We start from the raw sequence: 22,744 nt of genomic DNA, 5'->3' as shown, positions 1-22,744 counted from the left end.
TCCCCAGCTGTCTAGACCAGATCCTCTTTTTTGCCGGGGGGTGGGGGGTGGGGGGGAGCAGGCGGCACACTGCGCTGGCAGGCGCGATCTTGGTTCCCTAACCAGGGATCGAACCTGCACCCCCTGCGGTGGGAGCACGAAGTCCCAACCACTGGACCATCTGGGACGTTCCCAGGTCAGATTCTGAACGACAGCAAGTACTTTGTACATGTTCGCTGAATAAATGAATGGGCATGCTTGATTGAGAGGTGAGAGTTGAAGAAACAGGCATGGAAGATATTGTCCAAGGGGACTTTTAAGGGAAAATAAGGAAAGAGAAGTGCATAAAGGACCCTGAGGAGTAGTGGCCAGAGAGGTAGGAAGGTGAGCAAGAGCACTGCAGCCAGAGAGCAAAGGATAAGTGTTACAAGCAGGAATCGTCACCAACGTCAAAGGCGGCAGAGAGGTCAGGTAGGATGAGATTGACCAAGATTTTGTTCTCAGAAATGGTAAGCATTTCCCAGGCACCTCCTCTCGCTAGAGCATAGTGCCTGAGGCTGTGGACTGTGGAGATGGGGCTGAGATGCCTCCGTTGCCCCGGGGTTTTGACAGTCCAGCAGGGGTAACTGCGAGTGCCTTCCGGTGCTGTGTTGTATGTTCTTTTATTTATATATATACTGAAAACTTTTATATTTAGAATTAGCCAGCTGGACTCAGTTAGATGATCCCAATTTTGTTGGCAACATCCAAAGCATCATAATCAGGGCTTCCTAGGTGGCGCAGTGGTTGAGAATCCGCCTGCCAATGCAGGGGACACAGTTCGATCCCTGCTCCGGGAAGATCCCACATGCCGCGGAGCAACTAAGCCTGTGCGCCACAACTATTGAGCCTGTGCTTTAGAGCCCGTGAGCCACAACTATTGAGCCCATGTGCTGCAACTACCGAAGCCCATGTGCCTAGAGCCTGTGCTCCGCAATAAGAGAAGGCACGGCAATGAGGAGCCCATGCACCACAACGAAGAGTAGCCCCCACTCACCACAACTAAAAAAAAAAAAAAAGAAAAAGAAAGCCCACGCACAGCAAAAAGACCCAACACAACCAATAAAATAAATAAATAAATAAAATAAAATTTAAAAAAAAAAAGGATCCTAATCAGGAGCTAGTCGAACATATGCCTTCTTCTCTCCATCAGGCCTAATCAGGTGTTGACCTTGGCTAAGGTCAATATCATACATTCTTTACAGCCTGTTTAATCTGGTGCTTTTTGGCCTTGACATCCACAGTGACCACCTGTGTGTTGTTATCTTTTATCTTCTTCATGGCTGACTCGGTGCTTGGTGACGGCACAGTGGTCAAGCTTGTTTCTCTGAAAGGTGCTCTTCCGAGGATATTAGGGATGCTTCCTGAGCCTCAGTGTTTTGGGCCCTCGGAAGGTAGAGGACGTCGGACCTTCTTTTTTTTTGTGGCTGTGGACACCTTTCAACACTGCTTTCTTGGCCTTTAAAGACTTTGCTTTGGCTTCAGCTTTGGGAGGGGCAGGGGCTTCCTTCTTCACCTTCAGCGCTGTCTTCGTGAAATGCTGTGGTTGGGTCTAAGGACTTCATGAGTGATACAGACAGTGAGTGCTGGGGAACTCTTAGGGAAGACTTATCAGCCAGGACTGGGGCAGGCCGGGAAGATGGCACAGAGGAGATAGCTTCTAAATTGTCCCTTAGAGGGAGGTGAGGAAAGAGTACATTCCAGAGCGATGTTGGTGGCAGGCAGAGAAGGGAAACAGGGAAAGCTGTTCTGGGAGCCTCCGGGTCACCTGGATAAAGATGCCCAGCAGGCTTGTCCTTGCACTGGCCAGAGCACAGGAGACAGCTCGGCCCTGGAGCTGCATATTTGACAGTGAGCGACCTATAATGCTTAAGGCAGGAAGTTTCCTGTGGACCCCTTCTCTCTGAGAGGGGAAGAAATTGAGGTGCAGACAGGAAGATCTGTCCAAGTCTATTAACAGCAGATGAAAGTCCCAGGAGCTTAACCCTGGGCTCGTTCCCTTTCCACTGCCCCCCAGCCCTTGGCCTAGAGGTCATGGGGAGCTGCAAGAGAGAAGGTCTGGAAAGGGTGCTTGGAAGAGTGAAAGGCAGGCCTCAGGGTAAAAGCACATCGGGTAATAGGAGGAAGAAAAGGAGCCAGAAGGGGAGAAAGAAATACCAAGAGAAGCCAAATAACTCCAATAAAGGAGCCTCAGCAGACACGACCTTGTGGTATTTGCACACCCATGTTCATTGCAGCACTATTCACAATAGTGAAGAAGTGGAAACCACCCAAATGTCCATCAACAGATAAATGGATAAAGAAATTGTGGTTAATAGTGGAAAACTAATCAGCCTTAAAAAAGGAAGAAAATCCCGTCACATACAACAACATGGATGAAACTTGAGGACAGTACGGTGAGTGAAATCAGTCAGTCACAAAAGGCCAAATACTGTATGATTAGATGAGGCGCCTAAAATAGTCAGACTCATAGAAAGTCGAAGGGGTTGGGAGGATGCGGAATGTGGTTTGATGGCTATCACCTTTCAGGTTTACAAGACAAAAAAGTTCTAGAGATCTGCTATACAATGATGTGAATATAATTAACATCCTGAACTGTATGGTTAAACTGCATGGTTAAGGGGGCTAATTTTATACTACCATGTGCTTTTTACCATAACTGAAAATTAAAAAAAAAAAAATTTGTTTTTTAAAGAAAAAGCCATAGTAGAAGAGAGTTGTGAGAAGAATAGTGTGCCCGAGGTGTGAAAACTGCATAGAGGTCAAGGCCAGTGAGGGGCTTCTGGGAAATCGTGGACAGTAATCCAAGCAGAGAGGAGGGGGGAAGAAGCCAGGCCACAGGGGATGAAAGAGGGCGAGGTGACATTAGGGGTGGGGCGGGAGAAGGTAGCAAGAATGACCCTGCCTGGTGTTTGGTGGTAACAGGAAAGAAAGAGTTTGTGAGGCTGGAGGGGGTAGACGGGAAGGGTAGAACGTGGGAAGGATTATTGCTTTGGTTTTTTTTTCTCGGCACAGAGATCACCTAACACACCTGTGGGTGGAAGAAGGGAGATTAACGATGAGGGAGGATAATGTGGGGAGAGCAATGTAGGGGTCTTGGCCCGGGGGAAGGGCAAATGCACCTGTTAGCCTTAGTTGAAGGAGGGACACGTGTTTTCGTGACAGGAGGGAGCGGGGAAGCTAAGGGGGTGTGCGTGGACCATTTGTCAGATATTGGGAAGGATGTGGCCAGGATGGGGGTGGCTGCACAGTGTTTCTATAAATTCAGTCCACCAAGAGTTGAAACCGACCACCTGCAGTGGGAAAGGGGGGCTGAGGAGCAGTCACAAGACGTGTGGGACAGCTGAGGACAGCAGCTGCGGCTGCGGCACAGGGTCCGTGAGGGATGAGGTGCTGCCTGGGCAGCGGACGCGCAGACGTGTGTTGGCCCCAAAGGCAGAGGTGGAGGCGCTCTCTAGCAGTGCCGGGCGTGGAAGGAAGGGCCGTGGGGCTGGCTGGGGGCTGGGAGGGAGCGGCAGGGCCAAAGAGCGGGGCTGGAGAGAACAATCACCCCACACACCTACGGCCTGCTCCCCTCGCCTCCCGCGGTCCTCGACAAACACAGCACTGGTCATAAGCGTTGTCTTTTTAATAAAAAATAAACTGTCTGTGACAAGCCGTTTCTGAATCCCAAAACAAAGGAGAGGGGAGAGGAAGGAGGTCCAGGGGTCCACCGGGGAAAAGGCGTGAACAAGGCTCAGATTACCCCTCCATTCCAGCCAGGCCGGAAGGGATTACATCCGCCCCGACTGAGGCAAGATGGAAGGAGATGAGACTTCAGGAAAGACCTCCCAGGTTGAGTTGACAAGGGGAGCAGGAGGAAGTGGCTCCCCGCAGTGTCCTGGAGAGCCCTGGGAGAAGAGAGCGTTGGTGTCCAAGTGTTGGTGCTTTCAGAGTGGCGTCTCCAGGTGCGGTGTGCCATCTTACAGTAGGTGTTTTAGGGTCTCCTGCAGCTGTATGTTTCTGGAAGGTCCCGGAATAGCCAGAACTGAAGGATCCTCTCTAAGTCCTCCAATCATAGTAGGTCTGGGGCAGCCGCCGTTAGAGATGCCACATGCTTGGTAGAGGCGAGTCCCATAGGGGAGTCAGGCCGCTGTGCCCAGCCCCACTGAGTGCTACTGGTAGCACGGGGTGGCGGAGAAGGCCCTCTAGTGGGAGGAAGGTGGTCTTTTGTGCTATTGCCTCCCTGGTCGGGGCCGCGCTGCTCCCGGTGCCCCCAGCCAGCATGGCTGGGCGCCCTGCCCTACCCGACAGCCCCAGCCTGTACGCAGAGTTTAAGCCACCTCAGTGCCCTGGAGGTTGCTGTCGGCGTCCACATCACTGGCAGAGGTCCTGCCTTCCTTGGGGGGTTGGAGGCACTGCTCCCTGCTCAATGGGGCCTTCTCCGTGGAGGGCAGAGTCCCACAGCCTTGGACCTTGCCCCGGGCTCGGAGTGCCCCCAGTGGGGAGGCGAGAAGGATGATGAGGGCTCCTGAAAGCACGAAGGCAAGGAGTACCGTGACAGTGAGGAAGTGGGGCCAGTAGGACCGAGGGGCAGCCAGGGCGGCCCCACCGCCGACTCTGGTCAGCGGGGCCTCCACACGTTCCCGGGGAATGCCCGCCAGTTCGGGATCCAGGGCCAGGCGTTGGTCCTGACTGTCCACCCAGTAGGAGACCACAGGGTATGAGAAGTCATTCTCAGTGGCCCAGCACTGATAGAGACCCCCCACCCCATCGCGCAGCAACAGCAGGAGGGAGCCCTGGTAGACTGTGAAAGAGGCGTCTGGGATCGCTGCTGTCCCGTGACTCCAGTGGTAAGAGGCGAGGGCTGAGAGGTGGGGGCAAGGGAGCTCCAGGATGGAGTTGGGGGCAACCAGGACTTCTTTAACTGTAGGTGAAGGAAAGGGGCAAAAGGTTAAGGGGAAAATGCAGGCACAAGGGAATCTCTACCTGACACTTGGGCCCCAACTCCCATCTCCAACTTCTGTTTCAACTCCTAAACTCAACTCTGGCCCCTTTCCTATCTCCAGGCTGGGCCCCAAACTAACCTCCAGTCCATCTGACTCCAACTCTGACACCAGAACTAACCTCAACTCCAATCCTGAATCCCAGCTTAGAATTCCTATTCCTCCTCCCTACAGCCTACATCAAATTCCAACCCAACTCTGGGTATTCAGGTCTCAAGCTGGGCAGGTGTTGGGGGGAGAAACTGAGGCAGGAGCATCCCACCCCCAGAAGTCTTCCCGAGGCTTTGCATCTTCCCCGGCCCCACACTCACTGATCTGGGGGTGGCTCTGAGGCCTGTGGCTCCTGCCCATGGGGCCACTGGCACAAGCCCACTCTGGGTTTCCACGCTCCATGTCCTGCTTCCAGGACTTCCTAAGAAGGCAAGGAAAGCAAAAATTATCCCTTGAAACAGACAAGAGTGGGAAGAGGACGGAGCAAGAGAGGGACGTGCAGGGGGGAAGAAGACGGGGTGGGAAGACAAGGTAGAACAGAGAGGAGGGGAAGAGAAGCCCAGGGTGGGCTGGAACAGCTCGGAACTCCCTGGTGCAGCTCCATCCCTGGAGGAGCCCCCACAGGCCAGGGGGAATCTGGGAGGGAACACGTTAGAAGCACCTGGAAAGAGGAAGACCATAAGCTGGGTAAACTGGCACTCACGGGATGGGGGTGGGCAGGAGGCGGCAGGTTTGGGACTTGGGGTCCCAGGCACAGTGAGGGTCCCGGGCAAGGACACAGTCCACACAGCTCTTGTAGACACTACAACTGGCCCGGGGAACCTTCCAGATGCCTCCTGAGAAGCCTGCAAACACTGCACCCTGGAAGAGAGATGGAGAGCGTCAGGGCACCCCCAGCACACTTAATAAGGAGCCCACACCCAAGGCCCACCCCCGTGGAAGGTCATCTGAGGGTCAGGCCCCGTCCTGCCTGGGTGGGGGCCAGCTGCAGGTTGCGAACAGGTTCAGGGTCAGGGAACATCTGGATCTCCTCCACCAGGTAAGCGCTGCTCTCCCCACTCACGACAGCTTTGTGGAGGAACCCTGTGCCTGTGGAGAGACAGAGAGAGCTGAAATTGTCTGTCCCCATCTACACATCCCCCTCAGGCTCCCCCTCTGACTCCAGATGGCCTCCCCAGCTGTCAGAAAGGTCCTTCTGAAGTGCGCACCGGACACAGATCTGTCAGACCATTTCCCTCTGTGCCACGGAGACGGAGCTCACTTGTAAATGGCTGGAAATCCCCTGCCTCTCAGCCCTTCCTTTGCAACTGCCTGATAAAACTCCATCCCTGGAGGAAACCCCACCGTCCCCTTTCTCGATGGACATGGGCAGTGGACAGCGGAGCGCTTCTGTAGAAAATCACATCACAAGCCTCCCTCACCTCCATCAAGTGTCTCTACTCAAAGGCACTTCAGTGAGTTCTACCTTGAACACCCTTCTAAAAATTACTACCTCCCCAACTGGCATTCCTGACCCCCCTTCACGTTGCTCTATTTATTTTCTAATCTTATAATGTATCAAGTAATTGACTTGTTCAGCATGTTTATTGTCTGTCCCCATGCACTCCAAAAGGAACTAGCTTTTTGTCTGCTTTGTCCTCTCTTGTATACCCAATATATGCACAGCTGATGTCCTAAAAGAATGAATAAACCTGGCGGATTTCTTCCACTAAAGCTCAAGGTCATCCACCTCAGCCAGGCCCTCAATATAATATATGCTTGGCAATCTTCCCTCCCCCCCCGCCCCCCACCCCCTGCAGACAGTCTTTGCTTTCCACAGTGAATATTTGAATCTATTCCTCTCTCCCCAAACCTCCCACCTTTTCCACCTTTCAATCCACCCATCCACCCCGCCCCACCCCCACCCCCGCCACGCACCGGCTCAAGACCTTGTGTCCTCCTTGCCCATCTCCCACCCAAGTCTATACACTCCCCCTTCCAGTCTGATCTCCCTTCTACTCCTTCACTCCCATCCCAGCAGAGGTCTGTCCCTCCCTGACTCACGACCAGTCCCTCCACCTGTGACCTAGAGCCTGGCTTCTTGCTGCTCTTGCAACTTCACCTGCCAATTAGCTCCTCTCCTGCCCATCTCTTCACCGTCTCCCTCTCTACTGGATCCTGATGATCTTCCTCATCTTTAGAAAGAATGCTGGCTGGATCCTACGCCCCCTCCAGTTACCTCCCCTTCCCCTCTTCCCCTTCACAGCTAAGCTTCCTGAAGCGTGATCTCTACCCTCGCTGTTTCCAGCTCCCCCTCTATCCTCCCTCACTCGTCACCTCTCTAGCATGGCTCCCCCCATAAGGTAGACAGCTCTTGCTAAGGTCACCAAAGCCCTCCGTGTTTCTCTCCCCAACCAGAACGAAAGCTCAGAAAAGGTAGGGACGGGGCTGTTTTGTTCCCCCACTGTATTTGCAGAGCCTAGCCGGGTGCCAGGCACAAAGTAGGTGCTCAGAAAACATTCGCTGACTGAATGCCTGAGTGAATGAACTCAAAGGTTTCCCTCCTCAACCTGAGTTGCAGCCCTTGCTCTAGTCCCCTGAGGGGTAGCCTGGGGCCCTTTACTCACTGGTGCCCAGGTACATGACCAGGTGGCTCTTCCCGTCGATGTCCTGGGCTGTCTCCACGGCAAGCCGTGTGTACTCCACACCAGACTTGACCAGCAGGGGTGTCCCCACCACCAGCTCATCCATCAGGAAATGGTTCTTCATGAAGGTCAAGGCTTTATCAGAGGAGGGGTCCTCTGAGCACTGAAGGGGGAAAGAGGCAGATCAGGTCAGCTTTCTCCTTCCCTTCAATACACTCGTTGCCTCTTCCCTCCCTCCCTACCCCTTGGCTAATCTCCTTTGCCACCCTCCCTCTTGGTATTCCTCACTTCAGGATGGTGATTAAAGCTGGACCCTGGAACTGCCTGGCTTTGAATTCTGGCCTCTGAATTCAGCATGCCTGAGGTTCCTTAACAGTGAAATGGGCCTAGTACCGATACATCACGTGCTTGCTGTGAGGATGAAACGCGCTCATGCAGGAAAAGTAATTAGAACAGTGGTGCTTGGCATGAAGTAAGTACTTGATAAACATTAGCTGTCATTATTTTCCTCCATCATCACCTTCACCAAGGATGCCTGGCCACCAGCAGGAAGTAGGGTGAAGGTCCCTTGTAGACAAGGACCACCTTGCACTCACGTCTGTAGGCCCAGGCTTAGCATAGGAACTGGCACACAGCTGGTGCCCAATAAATGTTCGCTGAGTCAGTAATTGAATGAAGGAGGTCACAGAAAGGGGTGGTATAGTAGGAAATGCTTCTCATCGCAGTTTGGCATGAATTTGATGCATGACTCCGGGAGAGTTCCTTCTCCATTCTGGGCCTTCTTTTTCTTACCCATAAAATGAGGGGGTTGGACCGGCTGTTCTCGAAAGCCCTGCCAACACCAGCATACGGTGGCTCTGGGACAGTATCCTGATCTTTGGTCACGATTCTTGTCCTCCGTTTCCAAGAGCACTGTCTTAACACCAGCCCCAGCTCTGTCACCTACAAGCTGTGTCCTCAGACAAGTTACCTCACCTCTATGAGCTGCAACTTCCTCATCTGTAAAGTGATGTGATAACATCTGTATCTCATTTTGATGCCAGAATGAGCACATGCATCTACTCTCGCTTCCTCCCAAAGGCTTTTTTTTTTTTTAAGACATAAACCTATAGGGATGGGGAGAACAGGAGAGGAGACAAAAGCAGCCATATTTTGGAAGCTGGAAAGCAAAGGAACAAATAGTAAAAGACTTAGCAGGAAAAAGAATCTTCTTAAGCCATCCCAGGGATAGCCCCAAACGATCTGATTTATAAGGCAGAATTCCTGAAGTTCATGAATCAGTGGCCCCAGTCACCACTGGAAATGGGGTAAAGGAGGGGCTGAATAAAGATGATTATTTGAAACTGTGTGTAAGAAGCAGGCAGATCTCCTCCCAACTCCATGCAGCTGAGTGACTGTCCCTTCCATACCCTGGTCCAAAACTGGAGGTTTATTTTCTGGAGGGGGTAAGACAGAGGGACTCTGGATGGAGGACAGCAGAGGCGGGTGACACCATCGTGAAAGCAGGGGATTAAATGCAAGTAGACACAGTACCTGCTGAGATTCTTCCCCCACACCCAGCCCTCTTTCCCCACGGCTCCCAGACACCAGGAGCCAGACCATCTCCCTCCAAGCAGAAGACTGGAAAAGTCTGCTCCAGGAAAACTGAATAGAGGTCCAAGAGGAAAGACTTAATGATCCTGACATTGAAGGTCCCTAAAAAAGCAGCCCAGCCTGCCCAGCCTCAGTGGAGCTCTCACGGAATTCAAGCTGCCAAGTTCTACCCAGCGTGCAGAGTTTCCAAACAACTTCATGGTCCCCTCCCTCTTAAATATGAGTAGATAGCTGAGGATTACCAACTATGTGAGTGAAACCATGAACATGAAAGAGATCAAAACAAGGAAATGGAAAAATTGAATAAACAAAAACCTAAGAGGAAACAGAAATGATTCAGAGAAAAAAAACTTCACAGCAAAGTATCATTACTATCTTAAGAGATATGTATGAAGACCGTACACCCATGAAACAAGAACATGACGCTACAAAAGAGGAGTTCTTATTTCAAAGAGCATGGCCAGAGATTACATACGTCCTGAAAGACCACACTACCACTATGAGGTAGTTCCACTCCTGGAAGTCAACCTTTGATCAAGTCTCTAGATGCAAACACCAACCAATTTACAGAAAATACTTAAACTCCATCACAGAGATGCAAAATCATCAAGACCCAGACTGTGGAAAATTCTACATAACAAATAAATTGCAAGAGAAAAAAAGAAGTTGGAAAGGGAACATATAGACTAAAAGTGACTGAAAAGAACAACCAAACCAGGGGCTTCCCTGGTGGCACAGTGGTTAAGAATCCGCCTGCCAATGCAGGGGACATGGGTTCGAGCCCTGGTCTGGGAAGATCCCCGTGTGCCACAATGATTGAGCCTGCGCTCTAGAGCCCGCGAGCCACAACTACTGATGAGCCCACACTCCGCAACTACTGAAGCCCAAGTGCCTAGAGCCTGTGCTCCACAACAAGAGAAGCCACCACAGTAAGAAGCCCACACACAGCAACAAAGAGTAGCCTCAGCTCTCTGCAATTACAGAAAGCCCGTGTGCAGCAAGGAAGACCCAACACAGCCAATAAATAAAAATTTTTTTAAATACATTTATTAAAAAAAAAACACAACAATCCAAATTTACAGATCTTATTAGGATTTTGATTCCAATAAACAAACTATATTTTTTTAAAAACCCTTATGACATCTGTGAGACTCAGAAATTTAAACACTAAATGCATATTAGATTAAGGAAGTATTATTAATTTTTTGGTGTGATAATGGTACTATGGCTATGTTAGTTTTTTGTTTTCTTCCAAAGCCCTTATCTTTTGGAGATACATACTAAAATATTTATGGATGACGTCGCGGGATTAATGGCAGTGCCCCAAAAGCGCTAAAACCTGTGAATGTGACTTTATCTGCAGAAAGGGTCTTTGTAGATATAATTGAAAATCTCAAGATGACTCATTCCGGATTACAATGGGCTCTAAATCCAATGACAAGTGTCCTTATGAGAGAAGTGGAGGAGACATACAGAGATAAGACAAAGTGATGACCGAGGCAGAGATTGGAGTGACGTGCCTACAAGCCAGGGAACACCAAGGATTTTGCCAGCAGCCAACCAGAAGCTAGGAGCAAGGCATAGAACAGACTCTCCCTCATAGCCTCCACAAGAAACCAACCCTGCTGACACTTTGATTTCAAACACTTGGCTTCCAGAACTGTGAAAGAATAAACTTCTGTTGTTTCACACCACCACATTTGTGGCAATTTGTTGCAGCAGCCATAGGAAACTAATGCAGATGAAATGATATGATGTCCAGAATTTGCTTCAAAATAATAAGAGGGGAAGTGGGTGAGGTATAGATGAAACAGTTTGATTGGCTATGAGTTGAAGCTGCTGATGGATATATGGAGGTCCATTATACTATTCTGTCTACTTTTTATATGTTTAAAATTCTCTATAATAGAACATATCTATAAAGGACATATTCAAAGCTCAAAAAAATAGGAAATTCAATATGTTAGCAGAAATCAAAAATCTGATAGAAGGATCAGAAGATAAAATTGAGACACTCTCTCAGAAAGTAGAACAAAGCCAAAGAACTGGAAAAAAAAAATTTAAGGATTTTAAAACTTAGAGGACCAGTCCAGGAGGTCCAGAAGGAAATGAAAAAACATTCTAATATTAGAATGTCAGCTCTATGAGGAAAGAGACTTTTATCTCTTTTGTTCACTGATATACCCCCAGTGCCTACAACAGTGACAGGTGGCCTCAAAAAATATTTGTTGAATGAAAAGGAAACAGGAGGAAATAGTTCAAGAAAACTCCTAAGAACTGAAAAAACTAGATTTCCAGGCTTAAGGGGCAAATTGAATGTCCAGACAATGAATGAACAGAATCCCATCAAGGCACAGTATCATGAAATTTCAAAACAACCAGCAACACAAAAAAGGTACGACAAGATTCCAGTGAGAAAAAAAAAAAACAAAACAGGTGACATTCAAAGAGCTGGGGATCAGAGTAGCTTTAGACTTCTCAACAGCAGCCCTGGAAGCTAGAAGGTAATAGAGTAAGCCTTCAAAGTTTGGAAGGAAGATTATTTCTAGTCTAGACTTAGATACATGTAGGCAAACAACCAAATGTGAAAGTAGAATAAAGACATTTTCAGACATTCAAGGTCTCAAAAAAATTTACCTGCCATGTATCCCTTTCTGGGAATCTACAGAGGCTATCCTCCACTAAAATAAGACAGTGGAAAAGAAAGAAAAAAAGAGGAAATTGTGGGATGCAAGAAACACCAGATTGTCACAAGAAAGAGGCAAAGGGAATGCCCAGAATGACAAGGAAGGGAGATTCCAGGATGGCAGCTATGGCCCGGATATAGATGTAGATAGATGTAGTCCAGACTGCAGCAGAGAGGAAGGGTCTCCAGGAAGGCGAAACGCTTAGAATATGTAATGGATCTGTTTTCAAAAGAGATTCAGGGACTTCCCTGGTGGCGCAGCGGTTAAGAATCTGCCTGCCAATGCAAGGGACATGGGTTCGATCCCTGGTCCGGGAAGATCTCACATGCCCATGCACCACAACTACCGAGCCTGCTCTCTAGAGGCCAAGTGCACTGCAACTACTAAAGCCCGCGTGCCTAGAGCCCAGAGCTCTGCAACAAGAGAAGCCGCCGCAATGAGAAGCCCATGCACCTCAACAAAGAGTAGCCACCCCCCACCAGCAACTACAACGAAGACCCAACGCAGCCAATAAATAAAAATAAATTCATTAATTTTTTTTAAAAAAAAGCTATCAATGTAATGTCACTGGACATGGATTTGGAAAGAGATGCACAAAGGGTTCTTGTTAGTTGCTGCAAGCCAGTTCCAGCACATCGCTGAGTGGGGGTGGGGGTGGGGGGATATGGTTAAATCCTCACCATTCAGAATGGAAATTCAACAGACACTGCCTGAAACTGAAATATCAAGAAGTAGCAATAAAAGTATTTCGAGATTTGAAGAAAAATATCAAAAGAACCAGCTAAAAGAGATGAAGGTGGTTGTCTCTAGAGGGGGGAAAGTGCTGAGGATAGGAGATAGGACTGTTTTTTGTAAATCTATATGATTCTTTAAATGTTGTACATATACAACTCTGATCAAAAAATAAAACAAGGGCTTGCTGGGTGGCGTAGTGGTTGGGAGTCCGCCTGCCAATGCAGGGGACACGGGTTTGATCCCTGCTCCAGGAAGATCGCACATGCCGCAGAGCAGCTGGGACCGAGCGCCACAACTGTTGAGCCTGTGCTTTAGAGCCCATGAGCCACAACCATTGAGCCCGTGTGCTGCAGCTACTGAAGCCCATGTGCCTAGAGCCCGTGCTCCACAACAAGAGAAGCCACAGCAATGAGGAGCCCGTGCACCACAACGAAGAGTAGCCCCCACTCACCGCAACTAAAAGAAAGCCCGCGCACAGCAAAAAGACCCAACACAGCCAATTAAATAAATAAATAGATAACTAACTAACTAAATAAATAAATAAAAATAAATCAAAACAAAAGTTAAATAAGAAATGCAGGTGAAGATGACGAAGACAGTCCTTGGCACACCCCGTTGATATACCCAGGTATTTGGTGCGCACGTAGCCGGGATATGGGGGTGCTGCTCTGTGTTTAGGATGGAGTTGGGCACATGTGGAACGTGGGCAGCTGCAATGGGTGAATATCGGAGCAGACGGGACTTGGGGGTGTGGGGAGCACTAGCATGTGTTGGGCATTTATTATGCCGCGATAGGAGCTTTGACACGCTTATTATGTGTCTGGAGGAGGGGGCGCTGCTCAGTGGGATGACCAGTACTCACGCTGCCTGGCCGGGGACTGATATCAGGGAACCCGTAAGTAGTCCAGCGTGAAGTCTCTTTGTTCAGTTCCTTATACTTCCCCTCAAAGACACGCTTGATGTCCTTCAGTGAGAAAGCACAGACAGCAGAGCTTCTGGTTCCACCGACATGCCTGGAGACAGCCAGAGGGGACGTTGTCTGTAATCTCCTCTGCTGCGCCAGGAAGCTCCCCCTCCGGCCCTGGCCCACCCTTGGTGAGAAACCCCAGAAGGGCAGGAGTATGAAGGGCTGGGTCAGCCCCCAGCTGGCGAAAAGGGCTAGCAGAGCCCCAGACTCTATCCCATCTTAGGATCTGATGTGTGATTATCCTTGATGAGAATTAACTGGGGCTCTGGCCCTGGGGTGTCTCCTGCCTGGCCTGCCCAGACTGGGCCCCTATGGGAGGGGCAGTGTAACCAGCTCCCTGACAGGCTCCAGATGAATCGCTCGTCCTTGGGGGTCCCATGCATTTCTGGTCCTCAGATAACCAACCAGAGCCTGACTACAAGACTATTTTTGTTCCTTCAGCCCTGGTCTGTCTGAAGGTCTGTCTCTCTTGTTCTCTTTAATGTGACTGTGGCATGCACCGTATTCTCAATTCTGGATGCCATAGACACCATACCTTGTTTACAACAGATATCTTTGGTACCTGACACATTGTCAGCAGATACCTGAACACTGTGGGGCCAGACCACAGCAAATAAGTTAAACTTTCTCAGTCTCCAGCCAATGACTTTATTTTTATTTTATGTTGCTGATGGTGTTTTGCTCTTTGCTCTGACCATTAGGAAGCTCAGAGCTAAATTTGTGCTGGCATCCCAGGACTTATAAATGACAAACATTTGTAATGTGCTGACCCTATCTGTGGGTTCGCTTATTCTCCTTTTATTTCCATTTCCTCATAGGTTTTATTTTATTTTAATGTTTGCCTTTTGTAAGCTGCCTCCTATCCTTTTTGGAATCAGGCAAGATATAAACTAATAACCTTTCTGAGCTTTATTTTTTCCATCTACATGAAGGGCATGAGTCAAATTCCTAGGAGATGGTGACAATCCAATGCCTTCGTATGTGAAGTGTGGAGTATGTGTTCGGCTCACATCAGTTCCTACCCTCCCCGGTGGGCTAGGGCAGCAAGGGTGCTGACCCCAAATCCCGCTTCCAGCCCCCACGTTCCCGCCTGGCTGCTCACCACTGAGAGGTGAAGACTGCGAAGACATGGGGATCGGCGGAGGAATTGTCTGCCAGCTGGACAGCGTGGCGGATGACGTTGAAGGGCAGCTGCCCTGGCTGGGCGCAGAGCAGCTGCGCCTTCAGGAAGGTGGTCCACTTCTTCTGCAGCAGCTTTTCGCCGCCCACGTCGTTCTAGGAGCACAGTAGGAGTCAAGGGGAGCCCGGAGCCCGCGTGACCACGCCCTCTTCCCCGCCCCTCACTCCCATTGGTCCCTAAGAGCTCAGCCCCGCCTCTGCCACCTCCCCATTGGCTTCTCCACGGCCAGCCCCGCCTCCCGCCCAGAAGGCAGACCTTGCAGACTCTGGCCACCCGAGATGTGTGGAGCTTCTCGAAGAACTCAAACTCGCTGGCTGTCTCCTCGAAGAAGAAGTAGACGACCTGGGTCGAAGGGATGGCTGCCACGAAGGAGGCGTCCGCTGCAGGGGCGGGGCAGAAAGCCTAAGAGATGCAGCACCTGGATGCCCCGGCTTCCCCTTTGTGAAAACCCTTGGCTCTGGAGGCCAGGAGACACGATGCCTCGGGTCCCACAGCTAGTCGAGCCGTAGCCATGGGTGAGGGGTGGGGGGTGGGAGCGACTGGTACTTTCGTTATTTACGTGAGATGAAAGCTCCACGAGGATGGGAGCTTCGTCTTCTTCCCTGAGGTACCACCAATGCCTAACAGTACTGCCTTGCACATTGTATGCCTCAACAAATGAGAGCTGAGTAAATTAACAGCAATGCACAGTGCCAGGTCTCCGGGACGCGGGAAAGGGGCCCAGACCTGTGCTGGGTGGGGCCCAGGTCCTTACGTTGCAGCCAGCGGAGGAAATTGTCGGTCTTGAGGACAGGCTGGGATCCCAGCGTGCGCATCAGGATGGGCTCACTGCCCAGAAAGTTGTTCATGGTGCCGGAATAGAGCATCCCGTCTAGTGTGAGGAGAGGAGGGGAGACCGCATGAGTGGGAGGGTGCCCCTGCCCTCCTCAGACCTGCTTCTGACTGGGGTCGCAATTCACATCAGCCTCTGGCCTCCTTTCTTTGTTCTACACCTTCCTGTGGAATCCCAAAGCCCAGCTCACAGCCCCTCACTGAGCACCGCGGTTAGGACCTTCTGCCCACGGGGAATGGCCCCCCTTATAGCATTTCGGTGTTTTGGCACTTTTCTGGCTTTCTCTGGCTCCTCCCTCCCACCTCCAGCTGAACCACTTGCCAGTTAGAATCACTCACTGTTCCCCGAAGATGGCTTCATTTTCTTTCCATACCTTGGGTCCTACCCTTTTCTTCCTGGAACACCTTCCCTGCCCATCTACCTATCTTTCAAGGTCCCACTCAGTCAAAGGCCACCACCTCCAGGAAACCAGGGTGGGAAGTCTGTGACAGTTTGTGTCCAGGAGGGCACAGCACCAGGATTTCCACTTTGTAATCCCTACGGTTCCCTAGCACAGTGCCTGGCACACGAGAGGGGGCGTTCATGCAGAGCATGCTTGTTGAGCACATGAGTGAAGCTCAGGCCTCTTCCCTGCCTGAGACCCTTCCTGGACCCTCCTGCCTGTGTGCATCTCTCCATATTCGCCTCGCTCCACCTCCTTTGTGGCAGCTTCAGCAAGAGCTGGTGTTTGGGGTACCTGATTCTCCCTCTGATTTTATGCTCCGAGGTCCCGGGCTTCCCCCTCCTCTGTCCCCTGCCTTTCAGGAAGTTGTCAGTTTCCATATGTCACAGAGTGACCAGGGAAAGCAGTTGTTGGGATGGGCCAGGGAACCTGATACTCACCTGCCAAGACAGCCGTGTGCTTATGGGCAGGGTCGAAGGGGCTTTGGCCTTTCCCCTCCACAACCTTGTCCTTTGAGATGGGCAACAGGTTGGAATCTTGGAGTTCCTAGAGAGGGGGAGTGGCTGGGGGCCAGATCGCCAGAGTCTCACGTCTGGGAAAGGAGGGGCATGAGGGAGGAAGGGGAGGGGAGGTAGAGGAAAACTGATCTGGGGCCAGGAAGCTCACAAGGATCATGCATCTGGAAGACCAGAGTTTTCCAGAGCTGCAGAGGGTGAGCTGGGAGTAGACGTGAGGAGGGATGCTTGGGGCCTGAGAGCTGGTACCAGATAACTCACAATGAAGGTACAAGCAGGGCTGAAGGCAAAGGTGCCGCAGGCGTAGAGATGGGTGGCGTTGAAGGAGACCAGGACACGAATAAAGTTGAAACACTGTGTCTGGGAGAGATAAAGAGTTCAGGCTTCCAGGGCACTTGCCCCAAACTCCTGGGCCCCCAGAGGCTGCTCCCTCACTCCCTAGTAGGGGGAAGGGCTGGGCAATGCTGAGGCAGTCCCCAGTAAGTCTTTACAGAACCTTACGCAGGCAGTTATCATGCAAACAAGTATCCTCTGCTGCCTGCGCCACCTGAGGTCATCCAGTGATGGTCTGGGAACGCCAGAGTTCTCTACCAGAACCCCAACATCTCCACCTCTACTTACCTCATTGCTCTTCTTCTTAAAGGCACATTCACTCTTTTTTGTGTCAGTGGCTGGCCAGGGTATCTGAAGTGGGGCATTGGGAAGGGGAAGATGAAGGGAATGAGGTCTTCAGCTCTAGCTCTGACCTACCATCCCCTCCTTGGCTCTGGTGTGAAAGCAACAGCAGGCATAGTGGTTAGTTACCTGCTGGTGGATGATAATAACCTCACTTTATGACCCTGGCTGTTACTCTGGTGATACTGATATGCATTAGGACACAGCTCCATGGCAGAATGTGGCCTATGGAATCAGACCTGGGTTTGAATCTAGACTCAGGCACTTACTGGCTGAGTGATCTTGGTCAATTTCACAGGCTTCTGGAGGGCACAACTAGGTAGCATATGTAAAGCACCTAATGCCATGATGGTATACAAAGTAGCAGTTGGCAAAAAAACCCCACATTTCCGGGGGAAATTGTTAAGAATGTCACTTCCTCACATCTCAGAGAATCTGTATTTTTAATTGGCGTCCCATATGTGCAGGTGGCCCACAGACCACACACTGAGAAACACAAACCACGGAGATGCTCAGTAATGGCAAGCTCCCTCCCTCCCGTTTTTCTTTCCCTCTCCCTTTCTCCCTCACATTGTTTCCATGAGTAGGGTGACTGTAATTTAACACAGAATCTTCAGTGATTTCTACCAGTGGGTGGGTATCACATTATTGATGTAATTTGAGTCAATGTTTCTCTCATATGTCAATGATTTCCATATGAGCCATTTTAGCAATTAATATTATTCAACCAGTATTTATGGTACCCGTGAATAATGAGGCCACTACAGCGCTTCTTGTCTGTTATACGGATCGTTTATATATGTTTATACCAAGAACTGCTGATTGTTGGGGACTTCGCTGGGGGTCCAGTGGTTAAGAATCTGCCTTCCAATGCAGGCGACACCCGTTCAATCCCTGGTCAGGGAACTAAGATCCCATATGCTACGGGGCAACTAAGCCCGAGTGCCACAATTACTAAGCATGCATGCCACTACCAGCAAGCTCGCGTCCCACAACTAAGACCTGACCCAGCTGAAAAATAAAATAAAATAAAATTTAAAAATAAGTATTAAAAAAAAAAAAGAATTGCTGATTGTCGCTGATTATAGATAACAGCAAAACGGGTGGTTATTCATACGTATGCAGCCCAAGCACAGGGCAGCCTTCAGCCCCCTCCTCACTTCCAGCCCACACACTTCCCCTGGCCTCTCACCATGTTCTTCAGCCTTGGTACCCCTGGATCCTGGATATTCAAAGCCAGAATGGCCTCTCGAGCCCCCACATAGAGAGTGTCTCCATCATCACTCAGGAGCAGAGTGTCAAAATCCTGGAGGCCCTTCTGGTGGAAGAAGCTAAGAGGCCTGCGTCCGTCGCCTGTTGGGAGATGGTGAGAAGGGGTGAGCGATGAGAAGTCAAGTGGGCAAGCAGCTGATTTCTGAGATCAAATCGGGGCAAGGACAGGGTTGGCTGAGTGTGCTCCCTGGGCCTTGGCAGCTGGACCCACTCTTCAGCAGCAGCTCCCGCTTCACCCCACCCCACCCTGCTGGCAGCCACAGCAGCTTTGTGTGTTGATCCCACAGTAGAGAGGAAAGGCAGCCAGAGACAGGGTAATGACAGCCTGGGGCTGGGGGAGGGCGGCCCGCAACCAAGTGACAGGCAAAGGGACAGAAAATAAAGTGAGGCACCGTGGATGCTCTTCCAGGCCTGGTGGGGGGGGCTGCAGTGGGAGAGGACACGTTGGTCCTCACCAGTGGAGAGGGCCTTCTGGCAACAGACAGAGAGGAAGGTATTGGTGACCACAGACAGGAAAGCTAGATGTAGATAAGACTATGTGTCAGAGTAGCTGTGGGTTGTAGGGGTCCCACTCACCAACCCCATTTTCCTCCCTTCCTCCACTGCAGGAAATTTTCACCATGAGAATCCTGCCATAGACTGAACAGAAAGGAAATATCTTTCTCCAAAGTTTCTTGCAGGTGCCTGGATGTCACCTGGGCGTGGGATTCCAGCTCGTCGTGGGAGGTTCCCTGAGGTGTCCCCATCACCGTGGTGTGGCGGAGATGGGGCGTCTGTGCCCCGTCCCCTGACATATCAGCAAGGTGGGAGGAGCTTCTCAAATCCTCTCTCACAAGCACATTTGCACTTTTGCATTAGTTAGAGGACTGACTAGCTAATTGTTACCTTTGGAAGCTCAGAGACTCTTAGGACCAACCAAGAGGAGGAGTTGGGGGAACATGGGGCAAGGTGCTGGAGGCCAGCCTCCTCAGGACTGTACAAACCCCTCTGTTACTGAACTGAGCGCCCTGAAGCGTTGTTGTCTGACTGCTTCTCTGCCTCCCCCTCGGGACCATCAGCACCTCGAGGGCAGGGGCTGAGTCCTGTTTATGTAGTGATCCCAGCACCCAACACAGAGAGGCCCCTCCATCAATGGGCAACATGCATTTCCTTTACCACGTTGCCCCAGGAAGATGCTAAAGACACGGCCATGCCCAGGAGACCCTGCCCCTACAGCTCCTACAGGGCCCGTGTCCTCTCCTGAATCTTTTCCCTAGAGCGGGAGGGCCAGCAGCCCTCACAGCCTCAGTAAGAAACCAGCCAAGCTGTGGCGACAGGGGGCCCAGAGCCCATACCCCAGCCAGGCCACCCTGAGTTCTTGTGTTCCCCATGTCCTTAGTACTGGGTCTGGCATGGCCAGCATCATCTGTGCAGCTGTGTGTCCTGGTGTGTCCTGGTCATCAGGTCCACAGGTGCTCTTCTGGCAGGGGCCTTGGCTTTGGGGCACTTGAGGGCATGAAAGCAGTTACGGGTGTGAGGTGCCCAGTTTGGTAACAGTGACATTTAAGGAGGGAAAGAAAAATCACCAACTCTGGAGAACCAGAAGGCAAATGCCCCTGGCCCCCTGGTCCCCTCACCTCCCTTTCCTCAACCTCTGCCCCAAGTCAGTTTCATCATTCACTCCTTTCTCAGTCTGAATTTCTGTCTCTCTCTCTCTCTCCGAGGCCCTCTGTTTTCCGTGGCACATCTCTCGTGGTTTCTCCATGTCCAATTTCCTACCCCCCACCCTCCGTTTCCCCTCCAGCCCCACGTTGCCATCCCCACACTTCCTGATCACCAGACACTTACCTGCGTAGTATTTGACCCTGGGTGTGGGCCCCTGCCCGTCACCCCCCACCGTCGGCAGAGGCAGCAGGAGCAGCTGGGAGAGGAAAAGGCCCAGTAGGCTCCAGGCGTCCAGGCCCAGGGCTGGAAGGGCCATGCTCAGCCAGAAGGTCACCAGACGGCACTGGGGAAATAGGCACCGGGGCACTCTCTGGGTGAGCAGTCTTTACCACATCCCCCCTGGGAGCCAATCAAACAGCCCGAGGCAGCAGAAGTGCACCCGGGGTCGGGGGGGGGGGGCGGGATGCTAGGGAGGCGGGCCAGTTTCCTCTCCAGAGTGCCCTCAGAGAGTCTCACTTCCATCGTCCTCACAGGGCTTGTCCTGCCTCCCTCCCCGCTCTGGACAGGAGTCCAGCTGTTCTCCGTCCCGCCCTTCTGTTCTCTTTGCACCAAGAGCCCCTCTGCCTTTTCTCCCCTTACTCTCAGGGAAGTCTTTCTTGCTATTTGCTCTTTACCTTCCCTCCCTCCACAGCCCAGAGCCCAAACCCATGCCTGGTCCTGGGCAGGGGACGTGCAGGGGAGCACATTCCTGCACGTACAATATAGATTCTTCAGACCTGACATTCCTGGCACGTTCAGATCTATTGATAGCCAGGGCCTCCTACTCAGCCTTGTGTGCGGATGACCCAAACAAGTGGGCCAGGTCTGAATCGGCCCACTCTGACCTCTCCCCAGCTGGGCTCAGGTTTCTGACTATCAAACCTACAGGCCTCTACTTACAGGGAGGAGATGGGAATCCAGCCCTCCAGGCTGGCTGTCAGCATCGTGCGGAGGAGAGTGGCCCAGGGCAGGGAGTGGCTGGCTGACTCCCGGCCTCTGTAGATGCCCCCTCTCTCCCTGGACTTTGTGCTGCTCCTGTCTGTCTCCCTGGGTCTCTGCGTAATCCTCCCCTGGGACCCCCCCAGTCACCCATCTCATTTCACATACCCTTGAGGCAGCCACAGTGCAGAACCCAGGTGTCCAGACTCGTGGGCGGGGGTGCCACTCAAGAGAAAAAGAAGGGGGGGGGTCCCCAGCCCCAGAGGCCGGGGACGGGAGGCTTAGCCTGGCTGGGTCAGCAGCGCGGCCCTCCAGGTACCCATAGTGGCAAAGCCAGCACTGGGAACTCTGGGCAAGGGAAACCAGAATTTCACCTCTCCAGTTGCGTTGCGGCAGATCCCTGGCTTGGGCGGAAGTTGGTGGATTGGGAGGGGAATAAAAGGAGACACACCTCTCTCTTTCACCCTCCTCTCACCTGTCTACCCAGAAAGTTTAAAAGGCCAGAAAGTTTCTAGGTCATTTTAGACATTCCCCTGTCCACCTCGTCACATCCAGTCTAACCAGTCTAGCAGTGGTTTCTCCTCTCGCTCGAGATTTCCCAGATAGGAGACATGACACCGACACTGTCTTTCATATTCCTCTTTTCACTTACCCACAAGGTGGGGTCTCTTCACTCCTACCTACCGGGAAGTCCCTGCCGTGGTCTAACACTTCAAACCTCCCACTTCCAACTGGGACATAGTCTTTATAAAATAAAACAATTGCAAACAACGGGGACCTACTGTATAGCACAGGGAACTATATTCTTAATCTTGTAATAACCTATGATGGAAAAGAATCTAAAAAAGAATATGTACATATATGTATGTATAACTGAATGGCTTTGCTGTACACTTGAAACTAATGCAACATTATAAATTAATTATACTTCAATTTTTAAAAATGGCTTAAAAAAGTCTAAGAAATCAATACATAAAACAATTGCATTAGGCTCTTATCTGTGGCTTTGCTGAGGAAATTCCTTCTGCAGTCTAATCTCCAACCCTCTTAGGCAGCATCAGACCAGTGGGAGACCCAGAAAATTTCCCATCTGAGCTCATACTTCTGGAACATACTTCTGAGACACCCAAACGCGCCATGGTGGCTGCTCACCCCTCCCTGAAGGCTCTGGGGGAACCTCATGGTACGGGGTTAATGGGGCATCTAGCACCGATGGCTTCATGCCCTATAAACTGGGTAGTTTCCTGCCCACTCAGCCTGAGACCAGCTGACTGCTGGTTAAAGAGCACAGACATCCCAGGGCTGATCTGACTCTAATAAATAACTCACTTCCTCCTTAAATGCACATTCTTCATGGTCAGGAACTTCTTCCTGTAGTGTAACTTCCATCCCTTTTGCCACAGCAAAGCTACAGGGTGCTGGGACAGCCTAGGTTCCTCCTTAGAAGAATTCCTTCCCAGAGTCTGCTCAGCCTTCTTCCCTCTCCCCCTGCTCCCATTTTCCCTGTTTCCCCTCCTGACAGCTGTTTCTGTCACGACCTGCCTAAGACCGCCCCCAGACTCTTATGGAGGCTTTTTGCCAGGTCCTTGGGAGAAACCATGGGCCA

The 22,744-nt window shown here is 51.2% G+C and overlaps 1 protein-coding gene and 1 pseudogene across 2 annotated transcripts; both read right to left on the bottom strand.

The window, feature by feature from the left end:
• Positions 1 to 696: 696 nt before the first annotated feature.
• LOC130836952 (60S ribosomal protein L23a-like) lies at positions 697 to 3,632 on the bottom strand (annotated as a pseudogene).
• A 2-nt stretch (positions 3,633 to 3,634) lies between these two features.
• On the bottom strand, positions 3,635 to 21,535 carry SEMA4A (semaphorin 4A). 2 transcript variants are annotated; one of them, XM_057726416.1, is made up of 15 exons: positions 21,307 to 21,535; positions 20,344 to 20,503; positions 18,437 to 18,597; positions 17,191 to 17,253; positions 16,831 to 16,929; positions 16,495 to 16,600; positions 15,535 to 15,651; positions 15,036 to 15,160; positions 14,703 to 14,875; positions 13,496 to 13,646; positions 7,601 to 7,781; positions 5,965 to 6,083; positions 5,698 to 5,855; positions 5,315 to 5,415; positions 3,635 to 4,924 (listed from the first exon to the last, which is right to left on the bottom strand). In XM_057726416.1, exons 2-15 carry the CDS (start codon positions 20,474 to 20,476, stop codon positions 4,332 to 4,334), a joined length of 2,280 nt encoding a protein of 759 aa, XP_057582399.1. In that variant the 5' UTR covers positions 20,477 to 20,503; positions 21,307 to 21,535; the 3' UTR covers positions 3,635 to 4,331. The 2 variants fall into 2 exon arrangements, with proteins under 2 accessions (XP_057582399.1, XP_057582408.1); XM_057726425.1 differs by lacking the exon at positions 17,191 to 17,253.
• Positions 21,536 to 22,744: the final 1,209 nt, after the last annotated feature.

Source organism: Hippopotamus amphibius, chromosome 1 (assembly GCF_030028045.1).
Source record: "Hippopotamus amphibius kiboko isolate mHipAmp2 chromosome 1, mHipAmp2.hap2, whole genome shotgun sequence".
NCBI lineage: Eukaryota > Metazoa > Chordata > Mammalia > Artiodactyla > Hippopotamidae > Hippopotamus > Hippopotamus amphibius.
Note: the sequence above shows the minus strand (reverse complement) of the source record. Positions and strands in the feature narration are given on the sequence as shown.